Source organism: Fistularia commersonii, chromosome 6 (genome assembly GCF_037954325.1).
Source record: "Fistularia commersonii isolate RoL2024-O1a breed Wild chromosome 6, RoL_Fcom_v1.0, whole genome shotgun sequence".
In the NCBI taxonomy this organism is placed as follows: Eukaryota; Metazoa; Chordata; class Actinopteri; order Syngnathiformes; family Fistulariidae; genus Fistularia; species Fistularia commersonii.
Window position 1 is genome coordinate 8,085,509 of NC_141289.1, and position 22,251 is coordinate 8,107,759.

The window sequence follows — 22,251 nt, forward strand, 5'->3', positions numbered from 1 at the left end:
CGGGCCGTTAAATCGGGCCGGGTTCCCAAAATGAACTCGTAAGTTCATTCATCCTGTCGTCGAGCAAGGCAGATTTTATTTCTTTATTTACCAGGAGAGCCGAAAAGGCCGAGCCTGTGACGAGAGTTGCCCTTTCACTCCTTCTCCAGGTCACCCATTCACCCCCCCAAGAGGTCACCCCTCTCACCTCTTCCTGGTCTGGGCGCTCTTCCGGTCCCTCTTGTTCATCACCACCGGCACGCAGCTCGTCAGCTCCGTCCAGTCGGCGTGCAAACCGCAGCTCCAGCCGGTGGAGAACCGGGAGAAGAGCCACGACTCGGTCTTGCCGGGCCGGTGGCAAGTGCACTTCCTCTGGCCGGGCGCGCAATCGCACGGCTGCTCCAACTGGATGTTCTTGACCAGGTGGCGGCCGAAGGTGGTGCCGCCGGTTTTCTGGATGTGCAGGAACACCATCACGTCCTTGTCGCGGATGTCGAAGTCGACGCGCCGGTCGAGGTCGCGCTCCGTGAAGTTGAACCTGGACGGGATCCTCGAAGGCAGGTCCTCGTCCGCCTCCGGGTCCGAGTAGACCAATGCGAAGCCCGGCGCGTAGCGCTGGAAGAGCCCGTCGCCGCCGCGCCTGAAGTAGCAGGTGTTGCTGTCCGCCGGGCAGACGTACTGGTACCCGATCATCAGGAAGAGCACCGCGGCAACGGGGACCAGGATCAGCCGGTGGAACTTCTCCTCCATGGTGCTCAAGCTAAAAGTCGCGCCGCGGGGAGAAACGGTAACGTGATATCCGCGTCCTCCGCCCCGCGTCTCATCCTGTGGCTGCAGCCCCCCTAGCGCTGCGCGGCACGGCGCGGCCGGAGGTGGCGACGGCGGCGGCGACGGCGCGATGTCCCACCGCCAGGTGCGGACCGTGAACGCCCCTCGCCTCACTTCTCAAACTTGGGCAGGAGACGCGCTGGAAAACGCGCGGTTATTTTCCGGACATCGCCGGCGTTACTCTCGCTGCTGTTGAGTGATCGTCGTGTTGCGTACGCGGTTTGTTTGGCGGTATCACCTTGGAGATGTCAGCGCCGGTCATCCCCGCGGAGGAGCGCTCGGCTCGTCTCGGATCGGTTCGGCTCGGCTCGGCTCGGCTCGGCTGTCCTGCCAGAAGCCAACTGTCGACCTGCACCGGTGCCAGAATCACCACCGGCAAGCTAGTGTAGACGATCACGACAGCTTCCGGTTGGTCATTTCAAAATAAAAGCACCTCGACGGCAGCTGAGCGTCGGAGATGAATGCGATATTAGGTTTCCAAGCAAGATAGTTACGCCCTGCAGAGAAAAATTAAAAGCTAAATGAACATTCTTTTTTTTAAATCTTTGTCAAGGCAGCTGATCCCGCTCTTTGGAGTCTATCCCGGCTGCCTTCAGCTAAGAATCTGCAATAACAGGCCCAACCGTTCAGTCAATCACGTCCTATCCAGACACTCGGTCAGTCAAACATTCATTCATACATAACAGCATTTAACTTCTTGTGAAAACCTGTGACTTGTTTAACTCCAGACAGGAAACACATTTACCATATGCATTTCTATCTACCAAATTGCCCCGAATGAGTGAGTGATATACAGACATATATACATATACAGACAAGCAACCGTTCATATATGTGGCCCTGAGATTTCCCGGCGACTAATCCAGGGCGTACCTTTGGCTCGATGACATCCCCCGTGACCCTGAGTGCAGGATAAGCAGCAGAAGATGGATGGATGGATTTCTATCAACCGAACTTTAGACAAAAACGAACGCATCGGGTCCGTTTCTTTGTTTTTTTTTATCAGAGGGAGATGGACCTGCCTGTCCATCTCCCGGTGCAGCGATGCAGACTCTGCCTTGTGGTGAAGAAGGAGCTGAGCCAAAAGGAGACGCACTCAATTTACCAATTTATCTACATCCCCGGTGGAAATGAGTTTTCTCTGCAGGGTGTGCGGGCTCGCCCTTAGAGATATGATGAGGAATTCGGCCGTTCCAGAAGAGCCCAAAGTAGGGTCGCTGCTCCCACATTGAGAGGAGTCAGATAAGGAGGCTCTGGCATTTTGTCAGGACGCCTCCCCGGTGAGGTTATCTGGTCACGTCCAACAGGGAGGACACCCCAAGGAAGACACGCCGGCCTCGGGATCCTCCAGAGGAGCTGGGCCGAGCTGAGCTTCAGAAAATTAGAATATTCTGATAAAGTTCTTTATCTTCTGTAATGCAATTAAAAAAACAAAAATTACTTTTTCATGATATTCTACTATTTTGAGATAGGATCATAATCAGCAATATTAAAATAATAAAAGGCTTACAACATTTCAGTTGATTTGTAATGAATCCAGAATGTATGATATTTTTGTTTTCGTAATTGCATTACAGAAGATAAAGAACTTTGTCACAGTATTATAATTTTCTGAGACAGTCCAGTCCTGTATGTCTTTTTTTTTTCCTTTTTATTTGGCAAGCTGAAATGACTCTGCAAAGGCAGTGTGTAGGCCCACACAGTAGAATGTGCTGTGATTTTAAATGATCAGCGCAGCTGCAACCAACATCTGGGACGGTAACCTTTTATGAGTGTGTGTGAGACACTCAGCCCGGGAGGAAAAAAAAAAAAAAAAAAATCAGAACTTGGAGCTTTTACTTTGAAAGCCAGCCAGTGTGGTGTGTGTGTGTGTGTGTGTGTGTGTGTGTGTGTGTGTGTGTGTGTGTGTGTGTGTGTGTGTGTGTGTGTGTGTGTGTGTGTGTGTGTGTGTGTGTGTGTGTGTGTTGGTGGCTTTGACTCTACATCTGCGGCAGTCATCTGTCCAGGCCGCCAAGCCGCTGACGCAACTACATCCGATCACACGCTCACTGGTGATTCGAGCGTCCTGATGGAAAATCACTAAAACCCTAATCAATATATGTCCTAAACCCTGATTTACATAATGCTTTACATCAACTTATCTCAATCCACACACGTTGACCGCCAGGATGCTTGAATGCGTGCATGGAAGTGCATCTCAAGTGTCAAACTCGATGGTTCTACTTCATCCTCAGTGGTTTTACTTGTTTGTTTTTTTTTGTTGTTGTTGTTTTTCATATATTAGTGATTTGAAATTTCCAGCAAGGCAGGAGGAAATAGCAAAATCACCGGGGTAAATGCGAGGCGAGTCATTTCAGCACCACGGACAGCTTCCAACAAATCAAGTCAGTGATTCAGATTGTGTGTGTGTGTGTGTGTGTGTGTGTGTGTGTGTGTGCGTGTGTGTGTGTCGGGAGGGCGTGCCTGTCCCTTAGTCATTGTCCAACATAGGATTTCCTCTACACATGGGCTCGTCTTCCAGACCTGATGCGTGGAAGCATTTTCCCCTCAGTAATGGACTGCCTTTAAGCCCACGCTGATCAAAAGCTTTTGTTTTGTTTTTTTTCTTCTTTTATTTTTTTCTCCCCGGTCCATCAAGGGATTTAACCGGGATGCACTTTGCAATGTATTCTTCTCAATCCTCTCCCAGCGCCGAATGCCCTCTGCCCTCCCGCTCTGACATCGATTTAATCTGTATGGGAGTTTGTGACTGCAAGGACTCCGGCGTCCTGAGAGAGAGAGAAGGGGGGAGGAGGGCATGAATGGAAAGTGCAAGCAGAAGAAATATTTAATTTACTAAAGGTCACGGAGGAATAGGTGAACCGCCGGGGATGAAGGTCTTTCACATCAGCGGGGATAATGTCCAGTGTCAGCGTGCTCTTTTACTCCCAGGCCGCTTCCTCGAACATCGCCGACCGGGTCCACAAAGGATCGGTATCCGAGCAGAAAACCCCGGCGGGAGGGAATCTGCATTAGCAGAAACTGGCTCAGCCCCCGCCGCGTCGTAGAGATATTTACGAGGCCTCCGAGGCCGCTGAGAAATCACCCGAGAGCCGCTGAGTAAGCGAACAGGACTCCGTATTCAAGGTGAATCGGCTCGGAAATCATCGCCACTTTGGGGATTTCAGCCCGTTTTCCTTTTTTGGTTTATGTCCCGATAAGCGATGCGAGCGCCGACGCGCGTACGCATCCCGCTCGCCGGATCGGTGCCGATTTAAAATTGGTGTCGAGACTTTTCGGAGTCAAGGTTCTTGGCATTCGAAGCGAACGAGAAGTCTGAGACGCGATGAAGTAAATCAAACAAATATAAAAGTCGAGGAGGCCGGAAAAGTAAGGAAAGGAACGGAAAGATTTTTGTAAAAAAGACAATATCCAGAAGTATGACGAGAATGACAGCAGCAAGAATCATTAGCCTCTTGCCACCACTTTGTACCAGCGATAAAACGGGATCTGTGCTTTGAAATACACAGTACGTTGTAAAAAGTAATGTGATCGCCAAGCAAATTACATTTACTACTTTGTATGTAATTGTGCATCAGTGAGAACCTTCTCCAACTCATATTGTGTCCGTGCAGCTTCTCAGTCCACTTTTTCGGAAACGATCTACCCATTAGCCCGACAGTAACGCACATCATCATGTAATCAATAGTTTTTTTAATCTGCTCCTGTAATATGTGTTCCTGTTTAACTTGAATCCCGGAGTCTCCATGCCCTCCTGAGGTGTTCCTCCTGGTTCCTCCCACAGTTCAAAAACATGCAGGAGGTTCATGTGAGACTGCATCACTCAGATTTGTTAAACAGAGTGTGAATAGTTGTTGGTGTCTCCTCAAGCAACCCAGCTGGGATTAACTCCAACCCCTCAACCACGCTGACGGCAGGACAAGCGGTGTAGGCATTGAACGTGAAAGCAATCATTTGTTAACCTTCTCGATAAACTTGGCAACAAAAACGACCCTAAAAAGCTAGAATCGGTGAAGTGAATCCTTTTTTTCTGACATTTTCTCCTACAAACCGCACTGAAAACATCAAACTATGCCAGTCCATGACGGGTGGCTGGAATATCAATGGTTCTTCTGACTTCCCAAGCCAATTATGTTTTTAATTACCTTTTCACAAAACCAGATTTTGGATTCTAAGTGTTTTTAGATCTCAGTGAATGGTGTCAAGCGTTTCTCATTGGAGTGCTTGGAATCGGGCGGCAACCTGCAACTCATCGGCGCGTATTACTTATTATTTTCCTGATATAATTTTAACTCTGTGACTCAAAACAACTTGGAGGATTTAAAATTGAAAATAACCGCTTTGAAATTGTTCTGGTGGAGATTTTATTTATTTATTTTTATTTATTTTTAAATCATTCAGATGCAAACTGCAAAGGAAACAACAGGAAGCCTCCAAGGTGCTAATTAAGCGAGTAGAAGACAAACGAGCAAATGCTATTCTCCCACGGACAGGAACACATCCATGTGTTCGCTAGATCTCCGTTTTAAAGCCCTCCCTGGTCAACGTGCCCCACATGGTCAGCAGACAAGAGCTGCTTTCCCAGCGGAGGAACTTTTTGCAGTTCCTGGAATCTTTTCAGGAACTGGACTGTTTCTCGGTGCAGCAGAGGAGACCGTGGATCTCAGCTCGTAGAAACATCTTAGCGCCATAGAAACTCATGTGATGCGAGTGCTTTTGTGATCAGCTGGATTCATAACCCATGACCAGATACTTCTCGCGGCCTGCAGGGCGCCGTAATTAAAAGCTATTTTCAGTCACCGGTCAGATGTTTTTTGCAACAAAATGGACGGAAGCAGAAAGAAATGAAGTGACGAAGCGGTCTAAGCTCTTCTGTCCTGCTTTACCTCAGAGGACTTTCCGGGGCTCTCAAAGGAACATCATCATTTTGACCTGAATACGTGCAGGGTTAGCTAACGGTTAACATGTTTCTTCACACAGTGAAACAGTACATTAGGAGTATGTTCGCTAACAGCTAACAGCTAACAGGGTTTGTCACATGGTGAAGATAGAAACACCACAATGCTTCTGACAGTCCCTGGTTGTTACCTCCTCATTGTCTAAGTCGTCTTCTTCTTCTTCTTCTTCTTCTTGTTCAGCGGTTAGTGTTTGAGTTTGCATCTGAAGACGCCTGCGCTAGAATAGAAGTGTTGATCAGGGCAAATGGTGGGAAAGAATAAGCTCTATCTAAGAAGCACCTGAGATAGTAAGATCATTATAATGTGCCGGCAACTGCATCTCTGTGTTGTGAGGACATGGGATTGGTTTCCTCCCGACATCTTGTAGTTGTTATTTTGTCTTTACCCTTTGGCCGTAAGCACATGTGGATTGAAAACATGCAGACTTTTGTCAGTGCAGCCTCAAATGCATCAAATACAAAGATGTATTTGATTCCTCTTGCAGGCTGCTGCGCTCACATTTTGTGTAGTCTTGCTTCGTTTATAATCCAGGTGGACCACACTGCCACACACACGCACACCGACAGAGATTATAATCTGTTATGTGCCCTGAAGAGTTTTCCTTTTTTCCCTTTAAATTCCTGTTAATTGTGTTTTGTTCACAGGGTGAAGGCAAAAAGGAATGAAAGCATCAAGATGTGATTTCAAATCATCCAAAAACAAGCCGGCGTACGTGCGAGTGTTTTCATCTTTGCACATGTTCTGGGAGCAGTCACCTTGGACGGTGTGCGGTGCCGTCACGGCAACCTCCCTGCATCCTCTGCCTCCAGCCATCTTTTGTGTTGCTGCAATTGTTCACCCGATAGAGTCCCTCAGCTGTGGATGACTACCCTTTCGGTCCTTGTATTCGTTGCTTTCCTGGCATTTCCAAGTCACTTCTTCCCGGTCTGAGATGTTTGGTACCTGCTTGTGGACGTGTTTGTATTGCTGACAGTTACTGGTGAATGCAGTGGTTAGCTTTATTCCCGGCAATGATCTTTCTTTGCGGAGTTTACATGTTCTCCCCGAGTCTGAATGGGTGTCCTCCAGGTCCAAAAGCATGCAGGAGGTTCACTGGAGACCCTGAATCGCCCCGGATAATTGAATGAGAAGGTGGATTGTTGTATGTTGCTGTAAGAGCTTTCATCACCTCAAGGTCTTGAAGCTCTTTGCACCGGATCACATTCACCCATTCACACACTCGCTTACCGATGGCAGTAAGGCTGCCATGCAAGGCGCTAACCAGACCATCCGTGTCTTTCCCGAGGACGCTTCGGCATGCAGATACAAAGGAACCGACCTTTCCGAGTGGAGGGACGGAGACGCAAATGGCGCACGTGAAACAGAAAATGTCAGGAGGGTCAAGCGAAGGTACAATGGTTCGCTCGATTTGGATCGGTTTTCCATTCTTGTGTCCCGCGACGCAACGTCACAGCCGATGCTGAGGGTAAACGTATTTTTTTTGCAGACAGTGATTCGTAAACAAGGGCCTGAAAGAAAAAGGGGTTATATTTTTTGTGGGTTACATGACCAGATGAAAGGTCAAGTGAGCTCCTGGTGCAGTTCAACGGTTCTGTCTCCGCTCTTTGTAAAAAGCAGATCGCAGATTTTTATCACCGCGCACAAAGTGAGAAGCTGCTTAAATTTATAAACCTTCCTATTGTCATTCATCATGTTTAGTAACATCTCGGCCATCAATACCGACCCGCTCTGCACCGCTTGCACAAACGTGCTTTTGTTCAATCGCTGAATCGAGTGTTTTGTCATTTGCATTATTAGATGCAAGGCGGTGTCTTCTCTGGCTATTTTCTCCCCGACTGCATGCCGTGCCAATGACTGAGGATGTGTGAACGCTTCGCCGCGGGGTTTCCGGCAGCAGGCGTGCAGACCCGCGGTGCCGTGACAGCATTATGCCCGTCTTTGGCGAGCCCCCCCGTCGGAGCCTCGTCCGAAACGCTTAATCAAAAGGGACACCCTCCCCATTCGCTCGCCCCGTGAAAAGTAAGTTGTTGGCTCAGGCTGTTCACCTTGGCAGCTCGTCAGAGACTACCCCGAGACCGCCGGAGCATCCGCATGCTGTGAGCTCATTGGAGAGGAGGCCAGAGACACAATGTGCAGTTTCCAGCAGGTAATTGTAGCTTAGTGGACATGGTTGATGCTGACGTGTCCTGCGGTGGCTTAATAAGCCTTCCCGCCTCTGCCATCAGCTCTGATGGATGTTTATTCCCTCCTAAAAACAGGGCCCGCGTGCCCGTCAGTTAAAGGCCATTTCGCTAACTGATTATCAGGATGAAATCACTGTAATTTCCATTTTTTTTTTCTTGTTAAAATTCAATGAATAATTGGCCTTCAACTTGGTGTTTATACTGCACACACGACTCGTTGATATTCCCGCTTCCTCGATGAAGCCGTTTTTATTTTATCGAATAAGAGAATTTTGAGAATTGAATGAGAATTTTCTGTAAATTACCCTAAATGTGTCGTGTCACCTTTTGTCCCAGGATAAGTCGTAAACACAAGCATTTTAGATATTTTGATTGACCATATGTGTTTCAAATAGCTACTTCAATTATCAAGAAGTCTTAGTAGTTGCCGGTATCTTTTTCTTTTCCTTTCCAACCTCAGCATCCGTGTCCAAACCTTCTCAGTGTGATTTTATTTCAGAACATCCAACATGTGCTGTCCTGCTGAGGGCCTCAATCCCGATCCAATCCATCCTCCTCATCAATCCCAAAATCTTAATTTCTGAGGAAATATGAAGCTAAAAATGTGTGTCAGGTGACGGATGGGGATCCTGGCCTATCAAAGCTGCTCAGTGGTTCTCAACCGTCTCAAGCTCCAAATTTTCATGCATACTTACAATTTGAGCCTAGTATTTCAACTGACAGCTTAAAGAGGTTTTTTTTTTTTAATTTATTTTTTCCTCTTTTTCAATTTCTCTTTGTTTGGTGTCTGTGCGCAAGGTCTTGCTGCTTCTTTCAAAAGTTCTTAACCATTGTTGGATCATTTGTTTTTTTTGTTTTTTTTTAAAAAAAAAAAAGGGAAATTGATTGATTTCAGTGCTGCAGGGAAAAGTCCCGTCCCAAAATGTCAAAATGATTACCTTAAAATGTCAATTGAAGTGGCTTTGAAAGGTAGCAGAAAATTAGCTGCACATTCGCAGAAAAGACCTAACAAGTCCATTCTAAGATGCCAGGTATTTCTGTTTCTTGAAATTAGATGCTTCGTCATCAGATGCATGATGTCTGATTACACGACTCCAAATATAATCTCAAAAGCTCAAGTGAAATTCCTAATTTGATGGGAAGTCATCAAATAAGGATGTGTGATACCCGGGAACGTCGGAATATCTGCCGAAGAAACGACTTTAGCTAACATTTAAACATTTAAAAGTCATGACCGAGGCCTATCATTGGATAACGGCAGCAGTCGGGTCTGTAAAAGCGAAATGCATTTTTAAAAATTGCAATACAGTGATTGCAGAAGGAAGAGGAGCAAACCAAACGAGAGTTAAAGCCTGGACTGAAAGCTGCAAAGGGTAGATTTCACAGAGACCGTCTAGACTGTCCATTAACATCAGAACAATGCTTTTTGGCAAATCTATGTGTGCTAATGTTTTGCCAATATTTAGCTTCCACTCAGCCTTTCAGTGGAGTACATAGCTTCAGTCCTAAATGAGACGTGTAATTGAATATCATCTGCATATAAATGATCTGAGATGCATTTAAAATGACTTATTATGCTCCCATGTTCCCAGGAAGCAGATACAAAGGAAATGACATTAGGCTGAGAAAAGATCCTTGGGGAATACGATTGGACAAAGATTAAGTTGCACCGGTGAAATTATTGACTGTCACTGAGAAATGGCTGCCTGATGGAAGGGAGAACAATGACTCCAAAGTTGTTCCGGCGATGCCCACCCACCGCCTGAGCATCTCAATCAATATGACACAGTCCATAGCATCAAAAGCCGCACTAATCCTGCCACTTCAGATTTGTCTCATGCATCGCCCCGCATTAAAAGGCCAGTACAGGTTCGGATGCAACTCACAGAAACTTGATTTCAAATTGTGAGGAAAAAAAAAGTTTGTAAATGTCATGACCTCTCCCAGGTGGGACTCTCAAATCATTCTACACCCCGATGCAAAGACGTGCCGTTTTCTGACGACCGCGTCAGCATCAGGCAGATCCTTCTGTCGTGCATCTTCTGACGTCTGCACGATCCTCGAGGGCGGCGGCAACCGGTGGGTGGAAATATTATAACACTGTCCACTGCTGACGGTCTAAATGTCCGGAGATCATACCCTTGAGCGGCAAGCTAGGCGTTCACAGGCAGACAAGCAGCGCAACAAAGCAAAGAAGAATACGAGGTAAGGTGAGAACAGCGAAAATGCAAACAAACATCAAGCCAACGGTAAACGACGTATTCACGTTAACTCCGAACTCTATTCCCCATTCTGAGGAGGACCCTCCTTAACACTTAGATGACGCTTATGACCGCGATTTATACCAAAGGTGTTGTTTTACATGAAAACGTTGCCCCTGACCAGGAAGCATCTGCAGCTTTTAAATATTCTGCACATAAAAATCTCTTATTTTATCTTTTTTTTTAAGTCATAATTCATTTTAAAACTCTCTTCACTTCCTGGCCCCGATACATTTTGAAGTAAGTTTCCCCCCAAAAGTTTCATTTGAATTTTCCATGACTTTATTAGTTATTTTGATTGCAAAGACTCCCACGCTGCGCAGGGTGAGTCTGGCAGGGCCGCAGCCGATGCTCCCAAGGACGGAAAACAAAGGCATTGTTTGATTGAAAAAGGGTTGCATGAGGCAATAATTAGGACAACAATCAGATTTAGAAGTGTGGCGAGAAACACCTTAAAACCTCACCAGAAATTCTGGCTTTGGAAAATATCTGGCACGCTTTCCATATGGACTGTGTTCAAAGTGAACCCCTGAAGAAAAATGTGATTATGTTTATGAGCTTTGATCGTAGAGGGGGAAACAAAAACCACGTTGGCATATTTGTCTGCACTAAGGTTTTGATTTTTTTTTAATTTGTTTCTTTTCCCTGTTTTCTGGTGAACACGTTCAGCCGCCGTCATATCTACCAGTCAGGCAGTAGTGGATCAGAAAGTTAAAGTAGGTCATTGTGTTCTGAGATTGCTTGCGAATGGCTCCTTCACTTTGAACTTAATTGTGTCGAGAGATTTCATTTAAAAACCCATCCGGGACTGCATCAGACAAGAAGCCCTCTGTGTTTGTATTTACACAATGACTTAGAGCCATTTCGATAGAGTGAGCCGCACTGTAGGTGACAGCGTCCGGAGAGCATGGAAGCATTTATCTTAACTCCATGTCGACTGCCGACAGCGTGAGAAATAGCGGTAAATTGAACAGTACATGGAGGCGATGTTACTGCTTTTTGAAAAAGCGGCAGCCAAGAGCCCGCGGCACTCTGTCTCGGTCCTGACCGACAGGTAGTGTGTTACGTGGCCGTGTCAGTTGCGTTGATAAAGTGATCATAATTCACATGCGACAGCGATGTGTGTGTGTAGGAAACACGGAGGAAAAAATTGACCAGCTCACCGAAACTTGAGCTTGTGTTTCGTCCTGATAAATTTAGTTTGGTTGTAAACGTCAGATGCGTTGAACCTTTACTGAGAGATTGAAACCCTGTGTGTTTTAATCAAGAACAAAAGCCATAGCTAAGATATCGACAACACTGTGTGGAGAGCAGACAGCAGAAGGACTTGGTATTGACTACATTAGTCGTGCTCACCCAGGACTATTGGACTTCATTCAGACAAGGGTTACCTTAGGGAAAGAGAATTTTATTTGACGTGCAGCGGAGTCTCAGAAGGGCCTTTGACTGTTATTGTTATGAAAACAGGGAGAGAGGAAGCCACTGAAGCGTGCACCATAACGTTACACAGGCATCCACGCTATTGAATATAGAATGCATTTAAACCCGTCCGTCTGACAGCCTCAGACATGTGGCTCCTCACTTTACACCTCTGGAGTCCACGTGTCAAATGGAAATCTGCATCAATGCAGATTCTGTTGGCAAGTAATGGGAATGTTTCGACCAATCGGGTACGAGCGCCGGAGATAGCGGCTGATGATTATCATCATTTGATAGCATGCAAGTGCTCTGCGCGGTGAGCAAAAGGTGCAAAAATAGAAGCTAAACTGCGCATTTCTTCAACGATTACATCATACAATGGTATAAAAAAAAAAAATGCCATTGTGGTTTCAAACTGTCAGTGGGATCTTAATTGGCCACTGGGTGAACAGTCGGCTCACAGATGCTGTCTCTCAGCTCCAGTCCGTCCGAGCTCTCGGGTCTCAAATGGCCAGCTGGACTGTCAACAAGGACAAGTACATGAAAGAGCCAAGTCTAGACAGTGAGAATCCAAAGCAAGCTCTAGCAGAAGTCCATGCTCAACCCGACGCCGCAAGAGCCTGAAATGTTGTGAAAAAAACAGCTAATAGGTTCCTATTACGATCGTAATGTTCTGCCTTTAACCCGTTAATGCTCACATTAGCACGCTGATAATACAGACTGCCTGGCAACGTGCAGGCCAGCTCATCAGCCCGGAGGTGGAATTAGGGTTGCGGGATCTCGTTCAAAGCTACTTTGAAAGTGTAGAGGTTTGGGATCAAACCGCTAACCCTCCAATTATAGATAGCCACTCCATGTTTTTGTTGCCTTGGAAACTCTCCAGTATCTACACTCCAGACGATGTATAGCGATGGAAAATCAAACCATTCGCACGGCAGAACTAGTGGGAGACTTAAAAAAATGCAGGCCAGATGGCTGATCCTTTTTGATCAAATATGACACTAATTATGTTTGATCGGTTTGAAACAGCAGCCTGCTGGCAATGATTCGCCCTCAACAGTTTGACGACTGGCCTACCTTGATAGGAGTTAAGTCGGACAGGAGTCGGGTTGAGTTTTCATGTTCCTGTGTGAGGTGATTTACTTTCCTTTGGCTGATGCTTTCAGAAATTACACATAACAACCTATTTTAACCAATAAACTAGACCAATAGACTGTTTTTAAAATGCAGGTCCATTGTCACACATTTTTGTCACAGAAAATATATAAGAAAATCTATCTATCTATCTATCTATCTATCTATCTATCTATCTATCTATCTATCTATCTATCTATCTATCTATCTATCTATCTATCTATCTATCTATCTATCTATCTATCTATCTATCTATCTATCTATCTATCTATCTATCTATCTATCTATCTATCTATCTATCTGTATGTATATACATATATATGTGTGTGTGTGTGTGTGTGTGTGTATACATATATAGATATGCATATATCTATTTATATGTGTCTGTGTGTATATATATCTTCCTCTTCTTCTTCTTTCAGCTTTTCCCGTCAGGGGTTGCTACAGCGAGTCAACTTTCTCCATCTAACCCTATTCTCTGTATCCTCCTCTCTCACACCAACTACCTTCATATCCTCTCTCACTACGTCCATAAATCTTCTCTTTGGTCTTCCTCGAGACCTCTTGCCTGGCAGCTCCAATTCCAGCATCCGTCTACCAATATATTCACTATCTCTTCTCTGTACATGACCCAACCATCTCAGTCTGGCTTCTCTGACCTTCTCTCCAAAACATCGAACATGTGCCGTCCCTCTGATAGACTCATTCCTGATCCTATCCATCCTGGTCACTCCCAAAGAGAACCTCAGCATCTTCATCTCTGCAACCTCTAGTTCTGCCTGCTGTCTTTTGGTCATTGGAACAGTTTCTAGTCCATACATCATCGCTGGTCTCACCACTGTCTTGTACACCTTTCCTTTTATTCTGGCATAAAGTCTTCTATCACATAGTACCCCTGATACTTTTCTCCACCCATTCCAACCTGGTTGGACCCGTCTCTTCACCTCTTTTCCGCACTCTCCGTTGCTCTGGACTGTTGACCCTAAGTACCTGAAATCCTCCAGCTTCTTGATCTCCACTCCCTGTAGCCTCACCGCTCCACCCGAGTTCCTCTCATTCACACACATATATTCTGTCTTGCTGCGACTAACTTTCATTCCTCTCCTTTCCAGAGCATACCTCCACCTCTCTAGATTTTCCTCTACCTGTTTTCTGCTCTCACTACAGATCACAATGTCATCCGCAAACATCATGGTCCGTGGGGATTAACCTCATCTGTCAGCCTATCCATCACCATTGCAAACAAAAAGGGGCTCAGAGCTGATCCCTGATGGAGTCCCACCTCCACCTTGAACTTCTCTGTTACCCCTACAGCACACCGTACCAGTGTCTCACAGCTAGCATACATGTCCTGCACCAGTCTAACATACTTCTCTGCCACTCCAGACTTCCTCATACAATACCAGAGCTCCTCTCTTGGCACCCTGTCATATGCCTTTTCTAGGTCTACAAAAACACAGTGCAGCTACCTCTGGCCTTCTCTGTACTTTTCTATTAGCATTCTCAACGCAAATACTGCATCTGTAGTACTCTTCCTAGGCGTGAAGCCATACTGCTGTTCACAAATGCTGACTTCTGCTCTCAATCTAGTTTCCACTACTCTTTCCCATAACTTCATTGTATGGCTCATCAACTTTATCCCTCTATAGTTGCCACAATTCTGCACATCCCCTTTACTCTTAAAAATAGGCACCATCACACTTTGTCTCCATTCTTCAGGCAACTTCTCACTCTCTAAGATCCTGTGGAATAATCTAGTCAGAAAATCTACCGCTGCCTCTCCTAGACACTTCCACACCTCCACAGGTATATCATCAGGACCATTATGTGTGTGTGTATATATATATATATATATACATACATATATATAATGTTAATTAAAAGCCTGAAAAGCAATTTCTTAAAAGTGCTTTCCAAACAGGCAAGCTATGATAAATATCAATCAACCATATATTAATTTGAAAGCCCTTTATAATTCATGAGGGATGATTTTGTCTTTCACTGTGTTTTACTGTTGCATATTGTCATTTGAATTGCAGTTTGATGAAAAGATAGAAATAGAAAGATAGATAGAAAATAATATAGATGATAATAGGAATCATTTATAATAATGATGATGATTATTATAGTTGTTGTTTTTATGAACCTTGCCTCTTGAGCATGTGGATAGGCTCCAGCCCCCCCCCCCCCCCCCCGCCCCCCCGCTACCCATAGTGCAGGATAAGTTGGATCGATAATGAATTTATGAATGAATTAGTAATAATAATAACAGTATCATTTATATTATTGTTGTTGTTATTGCAGAGTCACTGCTGAATAAGAGAAAAATGTATGTAATTGTATAGTATAAATATGATGGAGTTTGAGATTGAGATGATACTTTTGGGAGGAAAAAAACAGCGTTTATTGTTTGAATTGTGTTGTATTAGTGAAAACACAAACAATAATGATGAATGGTGTGTAATGGTGTCAGTTGATATCGGCGAGTGAGAGGTCCGCCCAGCTGGTGTGTGTCGATGCCAGGTTAACTGTGCTTTGAGCTGAGTCAGGAACTATCCGGGCCACCGACCAAGTAAATCTGGCAATCGCGGTTCACTCTTTCACAGCCAATTAACAGCGGTGTTACTTAAGACCGTGTGCGGCAACAATTCACCCATCGCGCATGCCAGGCACGCAGACCTTGGAAAGCGTCCCGTTCTTCGTCTTTGTTTAGGGCTTCCGTTCCTCCGAATTGTATCAGCGCCAGCTACCTGGCAGCTGGGCTCTTTTGTTGTTTTTAAACATAGCGATGGAGTAATTAGCGGCTGGCCAAATTTGCCATGTTTGCTCACACCGATGGATCATGATTAAATTCATGTCACGGCATCTGCAGGCACTCAACTCCTCGGCGAGTAGGAATTAAAGGAGGAAAAGAAAAAAAATTGCGCGGCAGCACTCTTCGGGTGAGGTGCGAATTGAAATAAGTCATTATCTTCAGAAAACACCTTCCCGTGAGGCGGCATGGAGAGGCTTCAAACGGCTACTTTATTGTCACAATCCAGACACTTTGCAAAAATAGGAGAAGCGTGCAGGGAGAGTCTCTGAGAGGCCAGTAATGGCAAGCTGCTTAGGTAACTGCATTAGACAACCAAACATCAAAGCTTTAAAAATTCAAGGAGCCCTGAGATGGAGAGAAATGTACAAATGGATTATCCCTCCGTGGGTAAACACACTGAATTTAAGCACAGGGCAGGGGGAGAAAGGGGTTTTGCGGGGGAGCGTTCGGCGAATCGCAAAGGTTCGAAATTATGAAATGGGCGAGAAAGGAAAAAGAAGTATCTCCAGAGCGAAGTTGTATGATGGAAGATCCAGATCTGTGGGCAACAGTGGGTTATGTAACTTTCCCCTATAAACCGGACTCATATGAGCGGTTTTAATGCATAATACGTATCACGCTCTGTCCTAATCATCAATTTAGCAATATCAGCCGCTTCCGTCTCTTCTTGTTGGTTTCAACATACCGAGTCCCGGTAGTTCTCCACGGCGCTCCGGCTCTTTGTATCTGTCATCCTCCGTTCTGCTGTCTTACTGCATACGGGTGTAAAAGCATCCTAATACGGGACTGTCTCAGAAAATTAGAATATTGTGATAAAGTTCTTTATCTTCTGTAATGCAATTACAAAAATAAAAATGTCCTACATTCTGGATTCATTACAAATCAACTGAAATATTGCAAGCCTTTTATTATTTCAATATTGCTGATTATGGCTTACATCTTAAGAAAACTCAAAAATCCTATCTCAAAATATTAGAATATCATGAAAAAGGTTTTTTTTTTTTTTTTAATTGCATTACAGGAGATGAAGAACTTTTATCAAAATATTCTAATTTCCGAGACAGTCCTGTATTTGTTGAAGAAAATCGTCTCTTTCATTAATTGTGGAACTACCGTTTCCTTTTCTGACTGACATGCTTCGACGGCTGCTGTCTTTCACTTTTAACTCTGCTTGGTAGTGGAGTCGTTAACAGACTATTTAAAACTTTGGCATTTTATATGGAAACACTCGCTGTTGTATTCAGCAAGTGTCTCGTAATCCGCTTGCAAATATTACCATGGCAGAGGGGTGAAGTTTCTGGGTCCGGAGATTTATGGCTTGCGGGACGCAAACAGAAGCGAAGGAAAGAGCCAACGCTCCGCACATGACTTTCAAGCGGCGTCCGCAGTACGGCTGACTGGCTCGTGGCCCGGCTGCCCCGCACACATCGCGTCGATTTCGGGCAACGGCATCTGTTTTCAAATTCGGCGTGTGCTTTTGACAACATTGCGCTTTCCAGCGGCCTAATGTACAGAACGGTTCTTCTTGGACAGCCTGGCCCCGGCGACCTTGGCCTGACCTCGAACGTTTCCGAGATGCCGGTCAACGTACAGTGAATATCAATCACCGACAGCTTTTAAGATGGATTTTACCAAAATGCACGGGGTTGTGAATCACATCCTTGTTCCAGTCTGTCAGCGGCAGATATTTGTGACAAGCCAGGCCTTCGTGATCTGTCTGGATGCCAGTATTGCTAACTGATGGTGTTGCTCTGAAAAGATGGATTTCCGTTGCCTTTTTTCCACAATCCTACACGTTCTCGCTCCCAAGCTTGCATCAGATACCGACGCGTTAGACACCCTTTTCTCGTCATATTTTCAAAAACCCAGAGCATCGCTTTTCAACGAACCTTGAGAAGCATCTATTTTCGGGTCCGGCGTCGTGAGCGGAATGTGATTTTTCATTTAGAACGGGAAAAATTGGGCAAATACAAACTCTGCTTTTATTCAAGTTAGGTTAAGATATACAGGACTGTCTCAGAAAATTAGAATATTGTGATAAAGTTCTTTATCTTCTGTAATGCAATTACAAAAAAAAAAATGTCCTACATTCTGGATTCGTTACAAATCAACTGAAATATTGCAAGCCTTTTATTATTTTAATATTGCCGATCATGGCTTACATCTTAAGAAAACCCAAAAATCCTATCTCAAAATATTAGAATGTCATGAAAAAGTAATTTTTGTTTTTTTAATTGCATTACAGAAGATAAAGAACTTCATCACAATATTCTAATTTTCTGAGACAGTCCTGTAGATACAGAGGTCGACGGGACGCTCCAGGTTTGTCCAAAAAGCGACGAGAAAGTGGGGTCTGATGACGGTAGGGCTGTTGACGCATTGGGGGTGAGAACGTGTTCCACAATCATGTGTACGGATTTGTGTATTTAATGAGTTAACCGATGGAAGATTAAACCGTGAAACCCCTTTACAATGACCAAGATGAAGATGCTTAGTAGCCTAAAATACATTACCATGTGTCAAGCATCTCAAAAACGAGGTCAAGGATCCTGCCAGAGCGAGCGCCCGTCGTGAATTTATTCGGCTCGAGGTTCAAATATTGAGCCGACGTCAGTTTCTGCCATTTGCAAAAGCACTGACAAATAAAACTCCTGAGTCAAACACAGTCGCAGACCCTCTGACACGATCCTCTCTCCCGGCCGCTGAATGAGACTTACATCGAGCACTTACTTTGTTGATTTATTTCCCTTGTATGCAAAGTCGCAATAATTTCACTGCCACTAACCACCTCCTGGACGGATCAAAGGGAATCAGCCACCGACTTTTTCGCTGCTTAAACTGATTCGACCAAGCCGCAATATCCAGTCACCACCGGTGATATTTTAATATAAAAACGCTTCTTCTTCGGCGCACCCGTTGCATTCAGGGCCATATGAAAGGAAACCGCTCAGCAAGGTGCCTGCGGCTGCCATGAAGCATGAACCTCAAGCCTACCAGAGCGAGCCACCGTCTCAGAGGCAAATGGAAAAAGTATGGGGGAAGTGCTCTCCGGGCGTCCGGGACTCTTCGTGATGAATCGCTAACCTTGTCTCCTACACTCTGCTCCCAGCTTTGTCACAACGCGGCTCCGTCGTCATACACATAAATCTCCGCGTGACTTATCGGAGAGTACGGCTGACTCCCGAGACCTTGCATCGGATGCGAAAGCGTTCCTTGCAACACAAACGCTTACATTCGCAGTTCCAAGAAAAGTACATTTGTGAGGTAAATAAACAATGTCTGTTTGAATTCTGAGAATATTCAAGTTCTAATGTGAGGGATTTACATGAATTACAATGTACTTTGTCTACAGAAATGGATTTTTTTTGGTCTGATTTTCATTCTAGTATGAACTGACCTCGCATGTCACATCATCGTACGCTCTTTCTTTCCATTTTAGCTCAAATAGTTAATGTGGCATCAGCTGAAGGAGATTACTCAGGAAACCAAGAGTCTTTGCAAATGGTTTGTAATGTGCCTGTAGACTCGGGGTAGCAGCCCGGTCAAGATCCGCATTACAAACAATCTGATTAAGACTCAAATTCCCACAAAAACCACGCATCGCCCTGTTAAGGCACTCCGTGTGTCCCTATCCAGTGGCCGACTATTTAAAATGCACCCCGCATGTGTGGATTTTCCTGTGAGGATATCGGCCGCTATAATGTACATCTCAGAGGAGATTGTTCTGTAAGCCTTAAAAGATCATATCTGATAGAAAAGAGATGAATCCATTTCAGACAAAGCTCCCCGCGAGCCCTTGAACCAGTGCAAGAGGTGCAAGACCAGAGGACAGGTTATTCTCTTATCTTTGTGGCCAAAGCTCTTTGACAAAGCACCCCTCCTGGCATTTAAAACACATGCCTGAGATTGCATCATTGGTTCTTTTCTCCCTCCCTCTGGCCTCCAGAGAGAATCTGTGAACATCTCTAAATGTCACGTTAAGTGCTTCTCTTGTCCCGCGCTGACACTAAAACAAGGCGTTTTCTGAATACAAAGAAGGCCCGTACAGGACGGCTGCCGTGGCTGAAAGAGCGGTTTCTATCCTTTCCTGTCTCTCTCCTGTTTTTTTTATTCATTTGTTCCAGCCATCAGAAGCAACACTTGGTCCCTGACGGCCATACTCGGAGGACGGCGTATACTTTTAATCATCGGCCAAAGAATATCAAATTGTCCGCCCGTCTTTATGAAGTTTGAGCTATGGCACCTTCTGTAAGTTGTTATTGACGTCATACTTCATAAAACTCTCTCTAACTAGTCCGATCTGTGGTGCAGGTATATATTTAAAGGTGTGCAATCATCTTTCTGTGTTATTACCCTAAAGAAAAAAAATATAATTAGATCCCTCAGGTAAAAAAATCAAGGGTGGAATCGTGTGGAAATTACGACTTGCGATTTAAATGTTAATGTCATAACAAGGTGCTATTTTAGCTGCCTAGGTTTTCACCTGAGCGAGCGTGAGAAAGGAATAAGATGCGTATTCATTAGTCTCAACTTCAAACGTTAAACTTCCATGGGTTTTTCACAGACAGACCAAATTTGAAGGCGGTAAAACTGGACAAGGAAATCAGCAGAAAGAAAGGGGGGGGGGGGAAAGCAATAAATTGGAACCTGGTGCAGATCACTGGCCCAAACCATTAAGACCCTCATAGCCGCTAAGCGGTGCCCTGACCGGATTATTTCAATGTGGCTTCGGGAAAGCTTTGGAGCTGTGGTGCATTTGTTTGCTAACTTAAATATTCCGATGTTTCCTCTTGGTGACGGAAAAAAAAAATCTAACCAACGACAATCTGCTGACGCACTCGCAGCGTCTTGGCTGTGGCATGTCTAAAGAGACGACGCCTGTATGATCAGTTTAATCCGCAGGAAACTGATGACCGAGATCGGAAAAGGATCTGATAAAGAATCGCATCGATTTATAGTATTTGAGACAACACCAGTATCAAAATGGTATCAATTTCCATTGCGGTAATTAATGTTTGTCAAGAGACTGAAATGAGGAAACGGAATAAATGCCCCCCGATAACCTCGGTATTTTCATTTCCAAATGAAATACTAATCACAATTCCCAATTCGTTTTTTTTTTTTTTTCCCTCCATTAGAGTCTGTGACCTTATGTAATGTTGATCCCGCCGCCGATCAAACAGCATCGTTCCTGGAAATACCCTTACTCGTCCGAGAGGATTTGATACGTTCTGAACGGGAGCTTTACCTTTTCGTGATTAAGGATTAGTCTTCAGATGTGACCACATAGCCCCAAAACGTCACTGAGTCAAGGGCACATTTTAATTCAGCGGAAGCAGCATTACGATCCGGTTCTGCTCAATTCCAGCAGCAGAAAGGGACGGAGAGTTAACCCTTTGAGATTTTTAGTGCAGAAAAGGTTATACAACAACAAATTTATCCAAGTATGCGCTGCACGATTCAGCACCTTTACGTTGATGTCTGTCCTTTGTAGATCCTCCGTGCTGGCATGCTGGAGCAACATGTTGTCCGCCTTTTTTTTTTGTCCTGCCGCTGTGAGCTGCAATTGTTTTTATACAAAGGCTTTGAGATGCTGCTGGCAAATTACCTTGTGTTGGATATTAGATACACTTACTAGTCTGCATTTGTAGCCTCATGCTTCACCTGCAGTCCCATCTTTGTGTGTCATGCATACATATTTGCATAAATATGTAAATATGTATATATTTACGTATATACCCGGCGGCATAGTGTTGAGACGCATTTTGTAATAGCAGTGCATTTTGTAGTAAACGTCCAAGATGTAATAACTTTTTCATTTCATTTTGTAATAAAGACGCATTTTGTAATAAACTGCCCCAACGCATTTCGTAATAAATTTTGCCACATTATGTAATAAGTTATTACATTTTGAGAAGATTATTACAAAATGCACTTGCAACTTTTTTATTCTCCAGGAAATGTAATAACACGGAGCATTATGTAATAACAATTCTAAAGCATATTTTATTTGTTTGTTAATTGTATTTTATTTTACTTTAAAGTATTTGTAAAAGCTAGGCCTATTATTAGTATCACTGTATTAGCCTGGTAGCAGTACATAGCAATTATTATCAGTAAACTATTCAAAGGTTGCATTAACAGAGAATATTCTACAAATTCCATGTTATTATATTTCCTAGAGAAATGTAATAACATGAGTTCCTAGGGGAACTTATCACGTAATGCGGCAAAATTTATTACAAAATGCGTTGGGGCAGTTTATTACAAAATGCGGCAGTTGATTACAAAATGCGGCTTTATTACAAAATGAAATGAAAAAGTTATTACATTTTGGACATTTATTACAAAATGCACCGTTATTATAAAATGCGGCTCAACACATGGTGACACATCTTATCAGAGAGGCTCGAGAGGGGAAAGGAAACCTACCTGTGCTTTGGCTGGACCTAGCCAATGCAAATAGCTCCATACCCTACAAGTTAGTGGAGGTGGTACTGGAGAGGCACCATGGCCCAGGCAACGTCAAAGTCCTCATCATGGATTATCAAATTCACCTCTGGCACAGTTACATCTGAGCGGCACCGACTAGAAAAAGGGATCATCACTGGATGTACCATTTCAGAGATACTCTTTGCCCTGCCCATGAACATGCTGGTCAAGTCTACTGAGCC

General features: G+C 44.4%; 2 protein-coding genes and 1 long non-coding RNA gene across 7 annotated transcripts in view; 2 read left to right on the top strand and 1 right to left on the bottom strand.

Annotated features, from left to right (window-relative positions):
• The window catches only part of LOC147233284 (heparan-sulfate 6-O-sulfotransferase 3-B-like), a 30,040-nt gene extending 28,871 nt beyond the window's left edge, over window positions 1-1,169 (bottom strand). Inside the window, exon 1 of the mRNA XM_086147931.1 lies at window positions 188-1,169. Within this exon, the coding sequence (XP_086004057.1) occupies window positions 188-729 (542 nt within the window). The 5' untranslated portion in view covers window positions 730-1,169. The remainder of the gene's footprint in view (window positions 1-187) is intronic.
• The window catches only part of LOC147233285 (uncharacterized), a 33,423-nt gene extending 23,752 nt beyond the window's left edge, over window positions 1-9,671 (top strand). Inside the window, exon 4 of one of the 2 annotated variants that reach the window (XR_015106266.1) lies at window positions 9,541-9,671. This is a non-coding gene — a long non-coding RNA (uncharacterized LOC147233285). Of the gene's footprint in view, window positions 1-6,409; window positions 6,874-9,540 lie in introns of those variants that run through there. The other variant, XR_015106265.1, reaches the window with a different exon arrangement.
• A 231-nt stretch (window positions 9,672-9,902) lies between these two features.
• Window positions 9,903-22,251, top strand: part of dzip1 (DAZ interacting zinc finger protein 1) — a 31,220-nt gene continuing 18,871 nt past the window's right edge. For all 4 annotated transcript variants that reach the window (XM_086147933.1, XM_086147936.1, XM_086147937.1 and 1 more), the window contains exon 1: window positions 9,903-10,027. The gene's annotated coding sequence lies outside the window, so the exon portion shown is untranslated. The remainder of the gene's footprint in view (window positions 10,028-22,251) is intronic.